Source organism: Nipponia nippon, unplaced genomic scaffold, assembly GCF_047370975.1.
Source record: "Nipponia nippon isolate SJK-2023a ecotype South Korea unplaced genomic scaffold, ASM4737097v1 scaffold_1, whole genome shotgun sequence".
NCBI classification, from domain to species: Eukaryota; Metazoa; Chordata; class Aves; order Pelecaniformes; family Threskiornithidae; genus Nipponia; species Nipponia nippon.
Window position 1 is genome coordinate 92,550,648 of NW_028262290.1, and position 19,289 is coordinate 92,569,936.

General features: G+C 39.4%; 1 protein-coding gene across 4 annotated transcripts in view; it reads left to right on the top strand.

Moving 5' to 3' along the window:
• Nucleotides 1-1,206: 1,206 nt before the first annotated feature.
• The window catches only part of EXOC2 (exocyst complex component 2), a 133,138-nt gene continuing 115,055 nt past the window's right edge, over nucleotides 1,207-19,289 (top strand). For all 4 annotated transcript variants that reach the window (XM_087762275.1, XM_087762252.1, XM_087762259.1 and 1 more), the window contains exons 1-2: nucleotides 1,207-1,306; nucleotides 16,336-16,491. In XM_087762275.1, coding sequence (XP_087618401.1) covers nucleotides 16,374-16,491 — 118 coding nt within the window. In that variant the 5' untranslated portion in view covers nucleotides 1,207-1,306; nucleotides 16,336-16,373. The remainder of the gene's footprint in view (nucleotides 1,307-16,335; nucleotides 16,492-19,289) is intronic.

Sequence of the window (19,289 nt, forward strand, 5' to 3'; positions counted from 1 at the left end):
GATTGTTTATTACAAAACCTTCTGGGTAGACAGCTCCCTTTATGGACCCCCCTAAAGTCAATGGACTTTTTGGGCAGGGGTATCCTCTCCCGGCGGGCATCGGGCAGGGCTGGGACCCAGGTACGTAGTGTGCTAGGTGGGGCCTTCTGTATCAACCAAACCTTTCAAAGCAGTGGTTTTATTTGGCACATCCCATGACAGGCTTTTAATGAGAAAAATGCAAACAGGCTGTCATGGAGGAAAAAAACATCATTTGAAACGGGTGGCAAATAGTTACACTCTTTTTTTTTTTAATGTGATGCCAACTTTACTTTTCTTGGAGGACTGAAGAGCTCTCTTTCTGCATTGGATATTAGCAGAAAACTGCAGTCACTAGTAAGAACTTTGGAGATAATTAGAGAAAAGACAGGTACCGGACACTCTCATTTATCCCCAGAGATGCTGTGTTAACATTTTACAGATCCTCAAGGAAAAAGTCAGAAAAGTGCTGTTTATTCATGTGACGAGATACTACAGCCTACTAATTTAACTTGGCCGGCTTTAACCTTTGGAAAGAAGGGAAGAAAATTATGTTTCTCACCCATAATGCTTTTTACGGTGCTTAAGTTCTTTGAGATTTTATGGAAGGTAATTTGTTTTCCCAATACTGTCCTGGTTTAGGTCTGGTTTGGCAAAACTGAGCAACAGATTCTTCCGTCTTTTTTCTCTCATTGCTTTTCCTCTCCTTCTCATCGAGATTTTGTCTGAACTCGGCTTTCGCAACCGAAATTCGAACAATCCCCGCACAAAGGGAAAAAGGAGATCTCCTAACCCTTTCCGGAAGGAAAAAGAGCTGACAGCACCGCCCGCCTGCGGGCACCTGGGCCCTTCTCCCTCACCCTTCCTTCCTCCACCGGCGGCGGGCAAGCACCCCCAGGCCCTCCCCTCACACCACGGCTCCGGGGGCCCCGCGCTGCCGCTGGGCAAGGTTCTGCCGGCAGGGACCTTGGTACAGCGCTGGCGGCTGGCTTTATTGTCATTTATTATTGTTGTTGTTGTTGCTGTGGCTGCTGTCCTGGGTTATTATGATTTTATTTTCCCCTCGCGCCTCGCTCACCGCGCGCTCAAGGCTGAGCCGAAGGGAGGGAAGGAACGGGAGAGCGCGCGCGCGCGCGCCCGGGGCGGAGCCTATAAGCGGCTCGATCACTCCGCGCTCCATCGATGTTCTCGGGCAGCGGCTGGGAGTGCCTGTGCCCGCCGGACGCGGAGGCGCTGCTGGGAGCGGAGCTGCCCCAGGTGCCGGATACGAACTCGGCGGCGGCGGCCGGTGAGTGACAGTCTCTGGCCTCCCGCCCCGCTCTGCGGAGCCGGCTCTCAGTGGGGCAGCCCCGGCCCCTTCCCCCCCCCCCCCCCCCCCCTTCGGCCTCCCCCCTTCTTCCTTCCCCCACTCCCCGGGCAGGGTCGAGTGTCGCGTCCCAGGCCCCGCCCCTGCCCCGGGGAGCGGGGACGGAACGATCGTTAACGGTCGTTGGGGCGCCGGGGGGCGTCGTTGGTCTCCCGGCGCTGCGCGGCCTCTCCTCTGCCTCCCTGGAGGCACCTGCTGGCCCCGCCCCGCCGCGGGGGTGCGCCGGTACCGGCTTGCCATCGCCCGGACGGGTCGCCGCCCGCCCCCGCTCACCTCCCCGGGCGCCGGGCCCCGCCGGGCCGCCTGGCGAGGGAAGGAGGTGGTGGCTTCCCGGCTGCAGAAGCTGGCTTTTCCTCCTCCCCCGCCCCCTGACAAGAGACGGGGCACCGCCGGCAGGCCGGGGGCTTCCCCGTCGCCTGTGAGCCCCCCGGGGCGGGCACACGGTGTCCTGCTGGCGGGGGGTGTCTGCTGGGTGACGGCAGCTTTGGGAGGTTGCCCTCGGGCCGGGGAGCGCTTGTGAGGGAGCCCCGCTCAGCGCCGGTGGGGCTGGCCCTGAGAGGCAGCGGGCAGGGCAGCAGTTCAGAGGCTTTTGCCTTTGTTTCTCGTTGCTGACAGCCGGCTGGCGGGAGCTCCTGCGCCCGCTGGGTTATACGGTGAAACGAGGCTGGTCTAGAACGGTCTTAAATCGTTCAGCTCAATGAAGTGTTTGCGTGTCTCTGTGCTGGGTGGGGAGTGGAGGAAATAAGCAGGGGAGGGGCGAGGTCTGACCTCTGAAGAGCTGGTTACTTGCAGGTCTGATTTTTTTTTTTTTTTTCCAATTTTGCATTCAGTGGTACCGTCAAGTTTCAGAAATAACTGCCCAACTTAAGTGTGTACTTAGGCAAGTACAGTAAGGAAGTACCGTAGTAAAGAATGTGGAACAAATCAAAATAACATATACTGGTTGAGAGGTGATTGTTTTCATTGACATCTAACTGGAAGTGTTACACTTCCTTTGTGACTTAATTTTTTTTTTATTCTTTTTTTTTTTACTTCCTACCCAGTTCTAAATTTCTTCCTCACTTGGACTGCATTGCAGTCCAGAAGGGACCATGAGCTGGGTGACCAAACATCTTTCCTACTGCCCTCTTCAATGTCTCAATTAAGAACCTGAAAAAGATCTTTTATCAAGGGGAATAGATCCCAAAAATAGGGATGATCCTATTTCCAAAAGGGAGTTTCCTATTCTGTCCAGTTTTACTGGTTTTCAAAATAGCGTTCCTTCTACACTGTCAGCTTTTCCTTCTCCCCCATTCCCCCCCGCTTTTTCGATTTCCTTCAGTTTGCTTGCTCATTGTGGATTAACGGCTTCTAGCCATGCACTCAAAAGCTCTAAACTGAAATCCAGTGAAGTATTAAGCCATCTTAGTTCTGACAGAACATCAGATTAAATCTAAGCTACAAATATTCATTCTTTAAAGTTTAATTTAAACTTGTAATCTCGCTTCAACTTTCCAGGCTTTCTGATCATTGTTAAAATAAGTAAACAGCCTCTTTTTTCCTTTAGTGATTTGCGTACATTTCATTACTGTAAACTTTGTTTTGTTTTTGCTTTTGACAAAGTTGTCAAAACAGTTAAAGGACTTCTATTTGTTTGGTTTTTTAAACTGCAAATAAATAAACTTGTAGCTTAGGAAAACAGGTCTGGTTTTGTGCTTTACCTTTTGCTTACCTGAAGAAGGAAAGCTCTATAATTCTTGGTTCCCTATTTCTATAGTATCTATCACAGCTTGCACTGACCCAGCAAGAAGCAGCAAAAGGCATGTCCTGCTGCTGATTTTTTTCCCATGGATAGCTTAGTTTACAGTTTTTGTGATTTATGCCCACCCTCGGACAACAATGTTTTTACTTAGATGGGATTTGTGTTGTCTTAAACATCATTTACAACGGGATGCAATGATTTTCATTATAGTGGTATGACTTATCTCGGTGAAAATACCATTAATTTACGTTGTAATGGTAAGGGTTTTTTCTGTATGGAAACTGTAACTTTTTTTTAGTATGTGTCAGGGGTGAAACTATTTAATTAAAAGCATGTTACCAGTCAAGGTTGTGCTGTTTTTGTTTTTTTTTTAAACACTGTAAAGTTGTCTTATGTTTTCAAGTCCTTCGTTCAATAAAGTACAGTATTTTTACAGACTTGATAGGTGGGTTTTTTTTAATGCTGTAATTGCTGTATCAGATATTAGTGCTGAACAGCACTCTAAGTTAATGGACATTTTTAGAGTTAATTTGAAAACCCCTTAAAGTTCTAAGTCATGAACTTAAAAAAAAATAAAAAATAAGGCTTTTAAATAACATGTTTAACACCTTGCCCTTTGAGCAGTGGATATTGTTGTGTGGCGAAACTGTTTCATCTTCAGTACAAAAGGTACTGTTTGCTAAGTATTTTTGAATCTGTAGTATTCAGATTTTTTTTTGAGCTGTAGGATTTCTTGTGAATGTGAGCAGAGTTTTTTTGCTGGCCGTTGAGAACATTTGAGGCAAAAATGGACAATAAAGATGTTAAAATATGTAATCCACCAATTATTTTCCCGAGGTCCTATTAAAAAGAAACTGTATCCACTGATACAGTCTGTTCTTTATTATGCTACTTCTCACAATGAAGCTGGACTAAAGCAAAGTGAGTTGACTAGAAAGGCAGAGGCCACTGACCTCTTTTAGTGATGAAAACTTTTAGATATGTTATGTTAAACTGTACTTAATCAATTTCTTTCAATGTACTGGTATGTTTAGCTGTAAATCCAGTAAGTCTTAAGCACTGTACTTGAAACTAAACATCAGTTTGGAGTTATTTTAATTCTGTTTATTCTGTGCTTTTCTGCTTTCCTACTTCACTTAAAAAAAAAATCAAACAAAAAAAAAGGCGAGAAAAGAAAAAAGTAATATCTCAATAGGATGGTGACAGAAGGCTGAATATAAAAGGTGTTCTTAAAAACATGGGTTGTGACAGCTATTGAAAGTATCCGTGAAATAATCTACAGTTACAGTTTTATACTCCAGGACAAAATAGCCTGTGAAGCTCAGACAGACACTACCTGCATGTATTTTGAATGGCTGTACCTCACTAATTAGTTATGCAAACAGGCACAGAAAATTTTTCCGCAGGAGAAATCAGTAGTACTTCATTTTACAATGAAGAACTGGAAAATAATACTCAGAAGACTGTGCATGTTACAGTGAATTTATTTTCCCTGTGAGCTTTTCAGTAAGAGTGGAATCTGCTGCTGTACTTCAAAGTACGCTGAAGGTTCAAAATCCAAAACCAGCTAAATTAATATCTTTTAGCAGAAGTCAGACGTTAGCTCTTCAGTTTAACTTTGACCTTCTGTCTTGGACCACCTACGTTCTGTAAATCTGTGCTGTGCAACGTTGTCTTTCAAATTACTTTTCCCAGGGGAGAAATACGGTGCTTGGTAAGGGGGGAAATCTTGTTTGTAAAGGTGCTTGTAGAATGAGGGATGATTAGACAGCACATGCATGGTGCGGTCACGTCAGATTGATGTTTCATCTTTTGCACTGAACGTGAAAGCAAAGGTCTGTGTTTATAGCTTGCAAAGTATCAATTTAAAAATAAAGCTGATTAAAATGTTTGTACCTTAACCTGAAAATTATTTTCTAGAATTCCTGTCAGTATTTCAGTTCAAAAACAGTTGGATTGTTCTCCCAATGTCAAAAGTTGGAGGAGGAGGGAAGGGCAGGAGGGAGAACTCATTTTTGTGATCTCCCAGGGGGGGAAAGGAACGTGAAGCAGTTTTCCTAGAAACTCAATAATGAGAAAAATGCCTGAAAATAAGGATTAATGTGTGATTGGTATGTTATGCGCTTTGCATAGGGAAAGGTAAGCTAAGTATTTAATATTTTAAACAACACTAAGTCAAACACGTCCCCTCCCTCCTATGGAGAAATTGTTTGCAATTGTACTTTTTATATTATTTTGGAAGTATTTAGTGCCTTTTTTAAAAAGGAAATTGGTCTGTGTAGCCTTTTTTTTGACAACAGAAGTTGTTAATTAATCTGCAGACAGTATGTTCAGCATTTTCAGTAGAAAATACTGTGATTGCACTCAGTGATGGGAGTGAAAGCCTGTGTTTCCTTTCTAGTTTTGTGTTTGGTTTTGTTTGTTGTTTTTTTTTTTTTTTTTTTTTTTTAAGGAAAACAAAATTTTGGAGACACCAAGCCTTTAATGGGTCTGGTTTTCTCTTGACCTTAAAGGAACTACAGGTTCCCAGATTTTCAGTTTAATTCTCAAAGGCAGACCTTAGGCTATATTGTGCAGAAGCCAGTGGGGACTCTGGCAGTGTAAAAGTGTCTGTGGATCAGATTACAATATAAATCAGTGATTTTTAGGTATATTTAGACTTGTATTTTTTTGTTTCACTTCGTGGATAACCTGAAAGCAGTGTACCCTGTATTTGCAAGTTCATCAAAAAGCCTGTAGTAGTTAAAGATTTAGGGCCATACTGATCAAAAGTTCCTTTTTAAATGCCCGCTTTTGTATTGAGGACAAACTAAACTGATTTTTTGAGATAATCCTAAAATGTCTCAATTAAAAAAGCAATGACTTTAGATTTTCTGTTCAAGAATTCTGTGAGTCTTCTGACTCTTTGAATCTCAGTGTGGTTTTAACATGTGTACCTTGCTTCTTGCTGGAAAACGGAGCGTTGGATTTTTGGCAAAAGGGTTAAGGAGCTATGTGTACAGCTGATGGGTTTTTGTCATGTTTCCTTTCCATCAGCATAGAAGGCAGGGAAGCTTCGGTTTCTCACAAGACAACTTCAGTACTCTGAAAGCATGATAGTTCCACACAGGAGACAGGATTTTAGGTGGATGAGTGGAAATGAAGATTGAGAGTATGTAAGGCAGAGCAGGGTGAAGTATGTCAGAAAAATACCTGTGCACACAGGCTCTTAGACGGTGAAATACTTGAGTGTGTGTTTGACTGTGTGAATAGAGAAAGATGCTACCGAGTACAGCTCGAGTACTTACCTGAGCAGGGGCCAGAAAGAGATGTTTGGGAGAGACCATGAAAAATACAGGAATCTCAGTAACACAAGTGCATGTCTCATCTTTTAAATATTTTTGAAACAAAAGGAACTGCTGAAAAAGTCACACGGCAAATGTTAAATTTAGTGTTGCAGTCCTACCTACAAGCACCCAAGTTAAAACTTCAACCGTGTGAACTGTGTAATTACAGTGGTTATGTAGTGTTTTTATAAAGAATATTGTGTGTAGTTACAGGGCTTAGAAAAAAATCTGTGGTGTCTTGTTTCTTTTCTCTAGAAAAAAAAATAAATCCCATCCTATTGGGATTTATGTAGTTTATTTTTCTGAACTTCTGGATCTTTCTGAATGCATTTGCATAAACATATTTGAAAGTTTTTGATGCTTGAAGTATTGTTTTTGAATCTCTGCCTGTGAATAACATGAGGTAGAGGGATGATGACTATATTAAGATTCTTTACCATTTTCCTAATAACTAAAATAATGCACAGAAAATGATTAATATCTTTAGAACAAAAGAGGGATGAATGGCTTAACTGGAGGACAGTAGGGAATGACTTCTATATGAAGCAAACTTTTACTAGATGTAGGAGGTAGAAGCAGATGTAGGAAAGCATGTGCTTTGTGAGAATTTAGATATTAATGGGAGATTTATGGCCATCTGTGATATGGTTTTGTATAAAGCTGAGTTGACTTTTTTCTATATATATGTTTATATATAGATGTTTAAGGCTTTTCTTCATAATGTTGCTAGATTATAGTGATGTGTCACATAATAAATACAGAAGCTTTTAACCAAATAGATGACTTAATTTCTGGGGAGTTGTAATGCAGTTTATAATGAAAATAGTGGAAGTTTTGGGGAGAAACATCTGTGTTCAGACTTTCTTGAATTACATTTTCTTCTACGTTATCACCCTTTTCTAGCCAATTCAGTATGACCAGAACAGACGTTCAGAAAACTTAAATTGGTTTGCCTTGAGTCTTGGTGATGAATAAGTGCTGTAACATTGAATATACTAGCAAAAGCGTTCATTCAAGAACTGGTATAAACCAGCATGTAGACCTAATTAATAAATTGGGGGAATAATTTATTTTCAGTGTGAAGTTGTGGAACTTTAAAGCTAACTTTTTTGAAAATGTACTTCATAAGAAAAAATTCCTAAAAATATTTCCATTTAAGGTTTTTCCCAATAAAAATGTCCTAATCCAAGTTTATAGAGCTAATATTGATATTTGGATTATTGTAGTATCGATGCTTTTGTTTGATGTTAGCACTTGGAGATTGTCATTGTCACTGAGGCAAATAGATTTTGAGCTGAGGTGAAAATGAAATGTGACTGGTTCTGGACTGTTTAGGCTGTGTATGTGGATTAAATTAAATTTGTGTGCTGATGGAGGAGATATGTGTGTTCATGGTACCAGAGTGGAGGAAAGGAAAACTTTATTTTTTAAAGTAGACTGACTAAACTAGGTTTTAAAATTCTTCAAATGTTTTATTCAGCTTTTTCTGTTTGAACAGGCGATATAATTGGCAGATTAAATGATTTTTCTGAACTAAAAGAAACGAAGAATTCCCTCCCCCCGCTTCCCATTTTAAAAGTCTCTGTTCATCTGTGTTATAGATTAATGTTCTTTTTAATCTATTTTTACAGGTTTGTTATTTTTACTTCTTGCCAATGGGTCACAAACTCCGTGTTATATGTAGGCTTATTAATTTCCTTTAGGTTGTTTATGGTGTAAGATACTAATGAACAAAGCTTCATTTTACAACGGAATATTTGTGGAAAAAATCAGTGTTTCGATGTCGTAATGGCATTTGTGCAGTTAATTGTTCTTTGTGGGGAATCTCTCCCCTCCCCAAATAAATAACATATCGAAATTCCTGATGTAAAAGTACATCAATATATAGATATACTGTACATGATAGCTGATGAGATGCTGTCATTTAATGTGTACAAGGAAATGGATTTATACTAGTCTAGATTTTTTTTTGACGTGTGATAGATAGAAGGTTAATTGATGTTAAATGGATGCTTTGTTAGCCCTTCATCAGCTACTAAACTAGTGCAGGAGGAGTGCAAATCATTACTACAAAAGGCCAAGACCAGTATGTTTTCTTAGTGAGGTTTATAGGTCTTTTTTTATCCCTCCCTTCTTTCCCTCCTTCCCAACCACACAAAACATAACCAGCTGTAACGATAGGAGGAGAGAGCAAGCGGCTTTTCTAAACACACACCCACACACCCACACACCCCCCCCGCCCCTGCACTCCTGCCCCCCTCTTTCCTCCTCATACCTCAGCAGAGTGACAGCTTCTAGATGTTGCGTGCGAGTGAGTTCAGCTGGTGCTGTGTGGTCTGGGTGTGTGGTCTCCAGCTCAGCCGAGAGGCTGCTAACAGGGTGGATGAGAGAGAGCAACACTGTTTACTTTAATTTATTTCGGATGCCGGAACTGTGCCCGGAGTTTCTCCTGCGCTGGGTTACACAGTTAGCGGTGTCAGTCCCTCGCAGCTGCAGCCCACAGGCTGCAACGGGCGCTGAACTCCTCTGCCGAGGGCTCTCGCAGCATCTGCCTGGGGTCCAGCCTCTTAATCCCTTGTGACTCAGAAATGTTAATGGCATCGCTGAGGGCTGTGATTATTTTGCTTTCGCTCTGTCAAGATAGATAGCCATGAAGAGGTACCTTGCTGGGTTAAGGAAAGCAGGACCTCTGAGATACTGAGGAAATATGCGAGTATGGCTGTTGTGAAAGCAAAACTGCTGCGCTTACTCCTTGGCTACCCGAAAACTAAAATCTCTAGTACACCCTTCATAACTGATTGGAATATTCAGGAGCCCTTTTAAAAAGAGAAAGGCATCGTATTATGTCATTTCAGACTCCAAATCCTTCTCTTTTTCGTCATTTGTCCTCTCCATCGCAAAACTTGCACATCTTCCCAAACTGAAAGGGATTTTGGCATGTGACATTGTCCTGTAGGTTAACATGTTTGTCAGTGTTAATATTGGCTTGAATCAACATGCCGGATATGACAGGGCAAGACAAATGAGGCTTTGTTTTTTCTGTGTGACGGTGAAATTACCCCCTTTTATATGTTTGTTCATCTTTTCATTATAAGTAGCTTAGTGGTGTTTTGAAGAGTGTTTTCCCCCCTAAATGTAAGATTCGTGAGCACTTCTTGTTTAAATTGACAAGTCTTCTTTTATTATTTAAATAAACATGCATAGATTCTTAATATCACTTGGAATTTCAGCATTGTTTAGCTTATTCACTTCCCAGTCTTTTCTGGCAGGCTTGCAGGAATGGACTTTGTATTATTAATGCAGTGTTGAAGGCTGTGGAAATTCTAGGGCACTGAAGATCTCCAGAGGGGTTAATAAATGTCAGTTATTTTCACAGTGCTGCTTTTTGGATGCTTTTAAATCTTGGTTTATGTAGATTGTCTGTCTGAATTTATATTGTTGGGAGATAAAGCACAGAAAAGGTTGCAATAGTGTTTTTCATCATTTTGTAATGGTTTTGAGTACAAACACGTAGGAAGATATTTGCTTTGCCATCCTTTTTGGGGTCATTTGCTGTGTCCCTTCACTGACTCTGTTGTAGTGTGTTGTACTCAGGGGACTCTCTGGGTTTTCTAGTGAAAACAAATTATTAGATTTATTTAGTAGAAGCACAAGTTTGTGTAGTTTAAGGTGAAAAGGCTATCACCTAGGTTCTGGAATCTGAGTATTTATTGCTTGTTTAAAAAAGAGAGTTTCATAAAGCTGTTCATTTGGAAAGCATTTAACGCTGTGATGTTAGTGTGATAAGAGTACCTCACCTACTGGTTTCAGGTTAGTTTGTTTTTTAAAAAGTAAACAACAACATCTGAGGCATACTGTGATTTGAACATGGGTGATGCTTTGGTCATTCCTGCTGTTCCTGCCTCAAAATTTTTAAAATTGTATTCTGTCACATATATATGAGTGAGAACAAATAAATACTTGATACTTGAAGACTTGTATGCTTGCACGTAGCTTAGACTTTCTCAGAGATGACAAATAGGTTTTTGCTTTCCTCCCTTCCTGACAGCTTAGGTTCCCTTTGCTAGATGACCATGGCACTTGCATTGACCTTGAGTCTGTCTGAGAGAGTCTTTTAAGTTCAGTGTCTGTGACAAAGTACCGCTGAAAACTTTAACCTAACTGAATTTTAAGTCACTGGAACCACCTTGCTATCTTCTAAAAGAAGTCAGAAGCTCCTTTTTAAAACATTTCAACTGCTGGTTTTTCCACTGGTGAAATTTGTAAGGTGGCACCTGATGGTTACTCGTCTTCTGAAGTTCCATACCTTCATGATGTTTGTAGTTTTCCTTTGGGATTTGAATTTACCAGCCAATTTAATATCCTTAAATCCTGAACTTTTGTTTTTCACTTATTTTGTATTCTGGCACTTCTTCCAGAGTGGTAAGCAGTACTCTGCTTTGCAGAACAGATATGGTAGCTATGGCATTTTACTTTGTGTTTCTTCTCTGCTTGCCATTGAAAGTGGAGTGGGGAAACCTATTTAAGAATTATTATTTTAAACAAACCAAAGGTTTACAAAAGCCAAAAAAGCAACTAGACTTGTATTTTCCCGTATGTTGGGCCGTATTTCATTTCTTCATTATTTGTTTTTGAAGTGGCTTTTCTTATGATAAAGAGTGAAGATGTCCCCTCTTTAGCAAGCTTGTAATGCTCAGAATTGTCTGGATTTCTTTTTTTAAACTAAACCTTCGTGAGAAGACAGTTTATTTGAGAAGCTCATGTGTGGACAAAGATGATGTTTATGAAAGGCATTTTTCAAGATGGCTTTGTAGTAGGTGGTCTTTGCAGAGGCTTTCTAACTCCTTGCGCTTTCATAACAAGAATTATGACAGAATAATAGAGAGAATAATATGGGCAAGATCATGAGAGCAGTCAAACAGATGTCATCCATGTTAAACTGTTGGGGAGATATTGTGAGGAAATGAAGTTTAAAAAAAGGGTGGGGGGCGAGTAAAGAGGGAGAGAGACCTCTCAGTGTAGAAGAAGATGGTCCATTGCAAAAAAAATAGTCTTGTTAACACTTCTTCAGTGACCCTGGCTCCTCAGAGGAAATGTCTTGTATAGAAAACTGTCTTTATGCAATCTTCCCTAATCTGTATAAGAACCAGTCTTTGCATAAAAGGCTGCTTTTCTTCTTATTATTATTTTATACATAATACATATTTGTAAAGAATAGAACTTCTCTTTAGGACAATGTATAGAACTGCAACATAAGCTCTTAATTATATTATTGTATCTCTTCATGAAATGAAAAAAGTAATTTTTTCAGCTTTGCCTTAAAGATTTTAAAAAAGATTGGAAACTTGCTTTTTGGCTACAGTGGTATACTGGCTAGGCTTCCCAATAAGCAGTTCAGCATTTTAGCTATTGACATGTTTGTCATAAGAAGGAGGAGAGGAAATATTATGAAGGAATTGAAAGCTCCCAAGCATTTGCTTGATATTTGTAATAAGGACAGATTCCACAGAGTTCCTTCATTTACTCTTCGAAATAAATGAAACCAATTGCTGTTTAAAAATAATAATCATAATAGAGTGTCTCAGTGCTGTACTGCTTTTGTAATGCGTTGAGATTTACTGTGGTCTTCTCATTCCACTGAGGTATTTTAAAGCAATTCTGCAGTAAGTATGGAAATACTTTAGAAGAAATATTAGACCTCAGGAGGCTCAGCATTTTTATTACATTTATTCAGCTCATGATGAAGGGAGATCTAGTGCCAATTTCTGAAATCCAGAAAAATATGTCATAATATTACTTTTTGGTTTTGGTATTGATTCAAACCAATTACCTGTGTGCCTAGGTATTTTGAAAGAAACAATGGCTGCAATGCAAGGGAACCATAACATGGGAGGGGGGGGACGGGGACGACGACAACCAAATCATACCAAAGTAGCTTCTATTTTACCTGTTTTCCTCAGGATTTCTTCCTCTCCATATTACCACTGAGTTTCTGAAGATGGCTTTTTTACATAGAATGTTAATCAGTAACACAAATGTAAATCTTTACCAAAAAAATGCTCAAAAGTAAAAGAGGTGTTTTATGTTGTCTTACTGGTATCTAGACACATGCTGCTTCCTGCAGAAGGTGACTAGGTGTCTATGTGGGGACGTAACCCCACTGTTTCTTTACAGCTGTTGTATACCTTTGAGCTCTGCTGAGGATCTGTGAGAAAAGCTGCAAAGACTTTGTAGATAAGATCATGAGGACAAGATGCAGTTTGTCCTCCTCGCTCTAGGTAAACTTAGGTACCTGATTCTTCTCTAACGTCCTCTTTGCACAGGAATCCAGAGGAAACTTCAAATTCTGAAAGGTCTGAACTTATATGCATATGCATCTTGTAATTGTATAGGAATAAACAAGACTTTCGGTGCAATTTTGGATTCTGATTGCTCCAGGTAGTGTTAGCTTTAGCAACTGGGAAGCTTATTTCTATTGTGCTGCCTGTTGTTTTGTCAGGCGATGCTGTGGTAATGTAGCTTTGAATGCAGCGCAGGTGAGAGGAGAGCTGGGCAAGCCTTGTGAGTCCAGGACTAGGGATCTTGACAGAAGACTTGGTCTGTTATTCTCACCTGTGGTGAGGAAGTGGATCAACAGTAGTGCAGGTGGACTGTCTGGACAAGAAGGCTCAGGGTAAGGAATGGGAGGTAAGGAAGAGGAATTACCAAGCTGTCGGTATTTGAAAGGAAAATTGGGGTGTTAACACCTCTCTCCCTCTGTCCTTGAACTTATGGATAAGAAGTCAGAGGAAAAATCAGCAGGACCTGAAAGGAGGTTGTAGCGAGGTGGGTGTCAGTCTCTTTTTCCCAGGTAACAAGCGATAGGACAAGAGAAATGGCCTCAAGCTGCTCCAGGGCAGGTTTAGATTGGATATTAGGAAAAATTTCTTCACCGAAAGGGTTGTCAAGCACTGGATCAGGCTGCCCAGGGAAGTGGTTCAGTCCCCATCCCTGGAAGTATTTAAAAGATGGGTAGATGTAGCACTTAGGGTGGACTTGGCAGTGTTAGGTTTACAGTTGGACTCAATGATCTTAAGGGTCTTTTCCAACCTAAATGATTCTGTGGTTCTAAGATAGGGGCAGGAAATATTTCAGCTGCAAGATTAGGACCTGGCCTCAGTTTTGAAGTGAGGCAGAGACTGTCTGCCCCTGTGTGAGGGGGAAAAACAGTGCTGGGAAAGAAATAGGAGTAGGGCATGAGGCAGCAGAAGGGAGAAGATCCTGCCTGTCGGAGCACAACCTTCTCTTCATAGCTGGAGATGACTGTTGGCCGATTTCTTTGTAATCTGCTGATACAGTCTTCCTCTCCTTCAGTGCTGTTCTACCCACAAGGTTATAGACTGTATCTGTTGACTACTCACTTTCCTAGCCTCATGTTGGGTTCATGTAAAAGGTTCCAGTATCTTACATAAAGTCTTACAAGAGCATCCATATGATACTATCTAATTTAATGCCTTTTTAATCAGTTTATTGTTTGCAAAAAAACCTGGGAAATTAATATTTTATTAAAAACTTAATGTAATTTTTAATGTTGTGAAGTCAACCAGCCAAGAAATATGAGGTTTGCCAGTTAAAAACACAAAACCAAAACAAACCACCTTAATTTCAGACATGCGTTGTGTGCGTTATCATGAGCTCTTACCAGACTTCCTTCGTGTACTGGACGTGGCTCACATGCTGCAACTTATATATGTTCTTGCTTGTTCAACAGGAATCTGCATCTCTTATTAATTGCACACTCTTCAAAAGTAGTCTCAAAAGTTCTCTAAAGATATTAATAGTTCTGTGGTGTTCAGGGTATCTAAATGCGTCTTCCATATTAAAGAATTTGTCTACAAAATAGCTTTTGAGATGTGTGATAGCATTCCCGTTTTAAATATGTGAAACAGAAACAGACTTCTGAGATAAAATGTATTTATAGATTTGAGGCAGTTATTTAGGACCTAAATATTTTGGAGCATTGTGCAGCATTCCCTGTGTTCGGGGTACATTTCACACTGACTTCAGGTGTGGGCTCTGAAGTTAGACACCCAGAAACTGAGAAGAAAAAAATGTTACTGTAAAGTTTTATTACAAGTGACCTGCTGTGCATCTGTGGTATAGATAGAGACAGGATCCTGTTCTGGGGACAGCTTTTGATTACTTTTGCCATGAGATCTTCCTCCTTATTCCTGCCTTTCCAATTTCTATCTTCATTTTCAGTGTGCATTCCAACTTCAGAACATAAAGAAAACAGTCAGTGGGAGCTTCTTTGATCCTCCTGGCAGATCTATCTAGTAACACTGAAAAATTTGGGGAGGTTGTGTAGAAGCATGATGTATGATGGTATGATGAATGTGTTTTGTATATGCAGAAGCAGCTGAAACAAAGATAGCTTACTTAATTCTGGTATTTCCTAACTGCAGGTGCTTGGAGACTGCAACTTTATTGCAGTTTATTGTTAGGGGTGATTTACAGAGGTTCTGGGTTTCATGGACTTGACTATTTGCAAGTAAAAATAGAAAATATACCTTGATCCAAAATAAAAATGGGTAAGGGAAGCCTTATGAAGCTTGGCTTATATTCCACATATTTTTCTACCAACCTGAACTTTAAAAATTGTGTATGCTAAAGTGTTCTGTATGCATAAGTAAGGTTTTTGAATACTGACCTGTTTAATCATTCTTGGATTTTCTTACAAATAAAAACATTTCTTCCTACAGGTTATTTTTGGTTCTTACCTTTCCAATACAGATGAATTCCTATTGGAAACTGATCATAGACAACCTTACAAAGTTTTAGAATACCAAATGAAATTTTTTTACGAGGAGTTTTAAGGAAGTTGTTGTGTCTTAGTAGAAGAATTCAGGAGTCATGAAATGAAAAAGGTGATGCAAAATTACCATGGTAGTCGTTAAAAGAAACTTTTTTGCCTGTCTTATGACTTCCTTAGGACCTGTGTACCTACGGGCAGGCTCTATGTTTAGTGTTATAAATGTGGAGAAGTTGGTGGGAGCTAACGTGCGTCAGGTTATACTCATCTGCTTCTTATAGCTGCAGAGCTGCACAAAGGAAGCTGCTAATAAGCCATAGGAATTTGTGATTAGTTGCATAGTACGCTAAATGTAGGCTGCATAACACGCGTACCATATTGGTGTTTCCATTATAGAGCTAATTAAAGTGGTTTGAGGTGACTCTCAAGTTCAGGTGCAAAGGAATACTCTTCTGGAAATGCTTCTTTGATAATTTTGTGTACATTTTTGTTGATCTGTTGGGATATTATTTGTTTTGTTGATGTTCTCTGCTAGTATAGTGCCTGTAAGTAATGTTTTCATTTTCTCAGTTTATGTAAATGTTGATGCTTTATACAAATAAGGGCTGGGGGCTTCTCCCCATGAGACTGCCTGTCCCAATAAGTCTACTTTTGATGGGGAAGTGATCCGAATCTGTAATCATAGTCTATTACTTGGCTTAGCAATTCTAAACTTTCTAAGGAATACAATAATAACTTTCTAATAGAGGATTGAACAGGCTCATTTGAATTCTGACATAAGTGGTTTGGAGGGTGTGTGTGTGTGTATATAGTTTTATTAAGCATTTTGAGGGTCTAATATTTTTCTGCATATACTTTTTCTTTACATTTCAGAACTAGAGCTATACTTAAGTAAAAAAAAAAAAGGAAGTGTAAAGAAGGTGTAGGTATTCTTTATTCTTTTATGACTATGTGGCAAAAAAAGGCTTCGAGAGTGGTGTTCCATGTTTACATTCATGTATTTCTCTCATTTTAGAAGAACAGCTTAAAAAGTTTTTAATAATTTTTACATAATATAATTACTGTTTTAAAATTATTGTTTCTTGCTGAACAGATAAATGCAACTCAGTTTTCAGTACCTGAATAGACATCATGTCTCGAGCACGGCAGCCCCCACTTGTAACTGGCATCTCTCCCAATGAAGGCATCTCATGGACAAAAGTGACAATTAGAGGAGAAAATCTGGGGACTGGGCCTACAGACCTCATAGGTAAGTTGGGGAAAAAAAACTCCAAAAACAAAACAAAAAAAAACCCCACGACACAACCTTCTTTTGAGACTGTAGAACATCACATTTAGGATATGATTAGAGATAACTTTTTTTTTACATGGTATAAGGAATGCCCTTTTCACAATTATGTGCTCGAATCCATAAGTTCAGGGATGCTGCCTGATGTGTAACCAGTCAGAATGACCATACTTTGCTAGATGAACCCTTAGCGTGGCTAAACATCCTGTGCTGAACACTAGCCTGAACAATGAATGCCTATGGGAGCGTACTAGAAGAGGGTAGATATAACAAAATGCTCCTTTGTTACTTTCCTAGGCATTGAGAATTTCAGCATGGAGATTTTCCTATCAGAAGCGTTAGCAATGTTCAGTGACTTTCTCAATACATTGAAATTCCTTGAATTAGTGTAAAAGTCAATTTGTGTATCTGCAGCAGTTATGACAAAGCGCGTTCAATGATATAGCTACACGTTATGCGAAGAACCATTTCCTTCACTGTTTTGATTTTAACATGGTAACTTCATTTGAATCATCATAGTTCTTGCATTGAAAAAGGGAACAAGCAGTTTTCTCTGATTCTTCTGACCATGCAGATCTTGATCATCACTGCTCTGTTGCCTCTTTTCCAGGCTGAAAAGTCCTAGCGTATTTAAATTTTCTGCATATATCTTTGACCCTTCTTGTTGCTCTTCAATGAATCTCTTTTGGTTTCACTGCCAATGATGGGTGAACAACATCTTGGTTACATGCAGTGTTCAGGATGTGAATGCACTGTGGCATAATACTGTACTCTCACTTTTGTTTTGCATTTCTTCCGTAGGATTCCATTTTCCGTGTAACTCCTACTAAGCATTGAGCTAATGTTTTTTTGTTATTTTGCCTGTTCGAGTCCCATGATTTAATGCTCGAGGGTTAGCAGTCAGTTTGAGCTTGTAATCTATGAATTTAAGGTTTTACCTGTGTGCATCATATCTTTATTGAATTTCAGCTGCTGTTTTACTGCATCTACATTATAGTGCATCCACTCAGTCTCATAAGGTCTGTCCTGCATTTTTTCTAGTTTTTACGGCCTTTACATTCTCAATAAATTAATATCATCAGAAAACTTTAACCTCTTTATCTTGTCATTTATGAATGTATTGAACATAAGCGATTCCAGCACATACGCTGTGGAAACTTTCCTCAGTGAGAACAAACCATTTACTGTAACCCTGTTTCTATCTTTTAACAAGCTATTTATCCACTTGAGGATCATATCCTATAGCTGCTTAATTTTCTTAAGCCTTTTGAGAAGGACTTTGCAAAATCTTCTGGAAATCCAAGTTAACTATAAGTACTGGAATTTCCCTTATTTCTTTTGTAAGTTAAGCATATGTGTATTTCAGGATTCATGTTAGAGGCAATTTATCTAATTTGTTGTGGAATCATGACTCCTCTGAAGTCCATTGGAATTTTGTTTGGCTTTGCTAGAAACAATATTTCACTTCATGGCTGTAAACCAAGATTCCCAAATTCCATTCTTGGCCACCACAATGAACTTCATGGCCAAGCATAAGCTAATACAATTTTCCCCCTCACTTGAGTTTGCTGTCTCTCGAAAGAGGAAGTAGTATTTTCCTGAGCTGCTGGACAAGGTTGCGGTACACCGATGAATCTTTATTGAGAAATAATCAAATAACTGGTGGTGTTATAGGTGAGTATATTTCAGTGTATTTGTGTGGCTGATGTACTTTGATGACCTCATTAGTTCATTGATATGATCCTCTTAGAAGTGATCGGTGCTAGATTCTTCAAAGGAAGACATCTCCTGAACTGTGCCTGAGTATTACAGCTGATTAACTGCTAATATTTTTTTCTCCTTTTTTTTTTTTTTTAGAGTAACTCTTGTAACACATAGCTGCTAATAATCTCATGCTTTTCAGGCAAAAATAAAAAAAATAAATAATGGATTGCCTTATTTTTTTTCCTTAGCTCAATTCTCAGTTGTCTCCAGTAAGTGACTAAGGCCCCAGATATGTAAAGATTTCTTTTCATGGTTAAATTGGGCATGTAAATATTCCCTGTGACTTGAATGGAAATACTTGCAAAAGTGAGCCTTTGTAGGCATGAGATTTAAGCAAGTTTGAGTGAGGTTTTTATAAAGTTTATAGTCTGCTATTTGAGATGCATTAGAGTAAAATGAAAAGCAAGAAACTTTTCTTTTACTGTATAAACAGAATATCACATAATAGAAGAATACGCCTTTTCGTTTCATTTAAGAGAGCCTTCTTGTAATCTATTTGTATCTTTGAAACCAAATAAGCTTTTTATTTGTAACCCTATAGCTCATGGTACAAAAAGCCAAATCCAGGAGATACCTGCAACATTTATGCTCTCAAGGTTTAGTTTGTCTTTTAAGACATTTGCAGCTGTATTTTGTAGGCATTGTAAAATTGTCACTATATAAGCTTAAACAAAATTGGAAACTCGCAATAAGAGAATTACTTGTGCCTGTTTACTGAAAGGCACATAAAAGCTAGAACGCCAGTATGATGTTCTCAAAGATCTTTGTACCATGCAACAGATTAAAATATAGTTTTATTTAAAGGGAAGTTCTCTCTTTTTTTGAAGAAAATATATTGTATCTGTACTATCAAAAGGCCTCCCCCAACATGCCTTTATTTGTTTCAGAAATTGTCTTGTGCCATTACTATATTTAGTGTGGTATATACAATGTTAATAGAGACTTACTTTCTTTTGCGTTTTTAAGATACAGATAAGGGCTGTTTCCCTCCATTT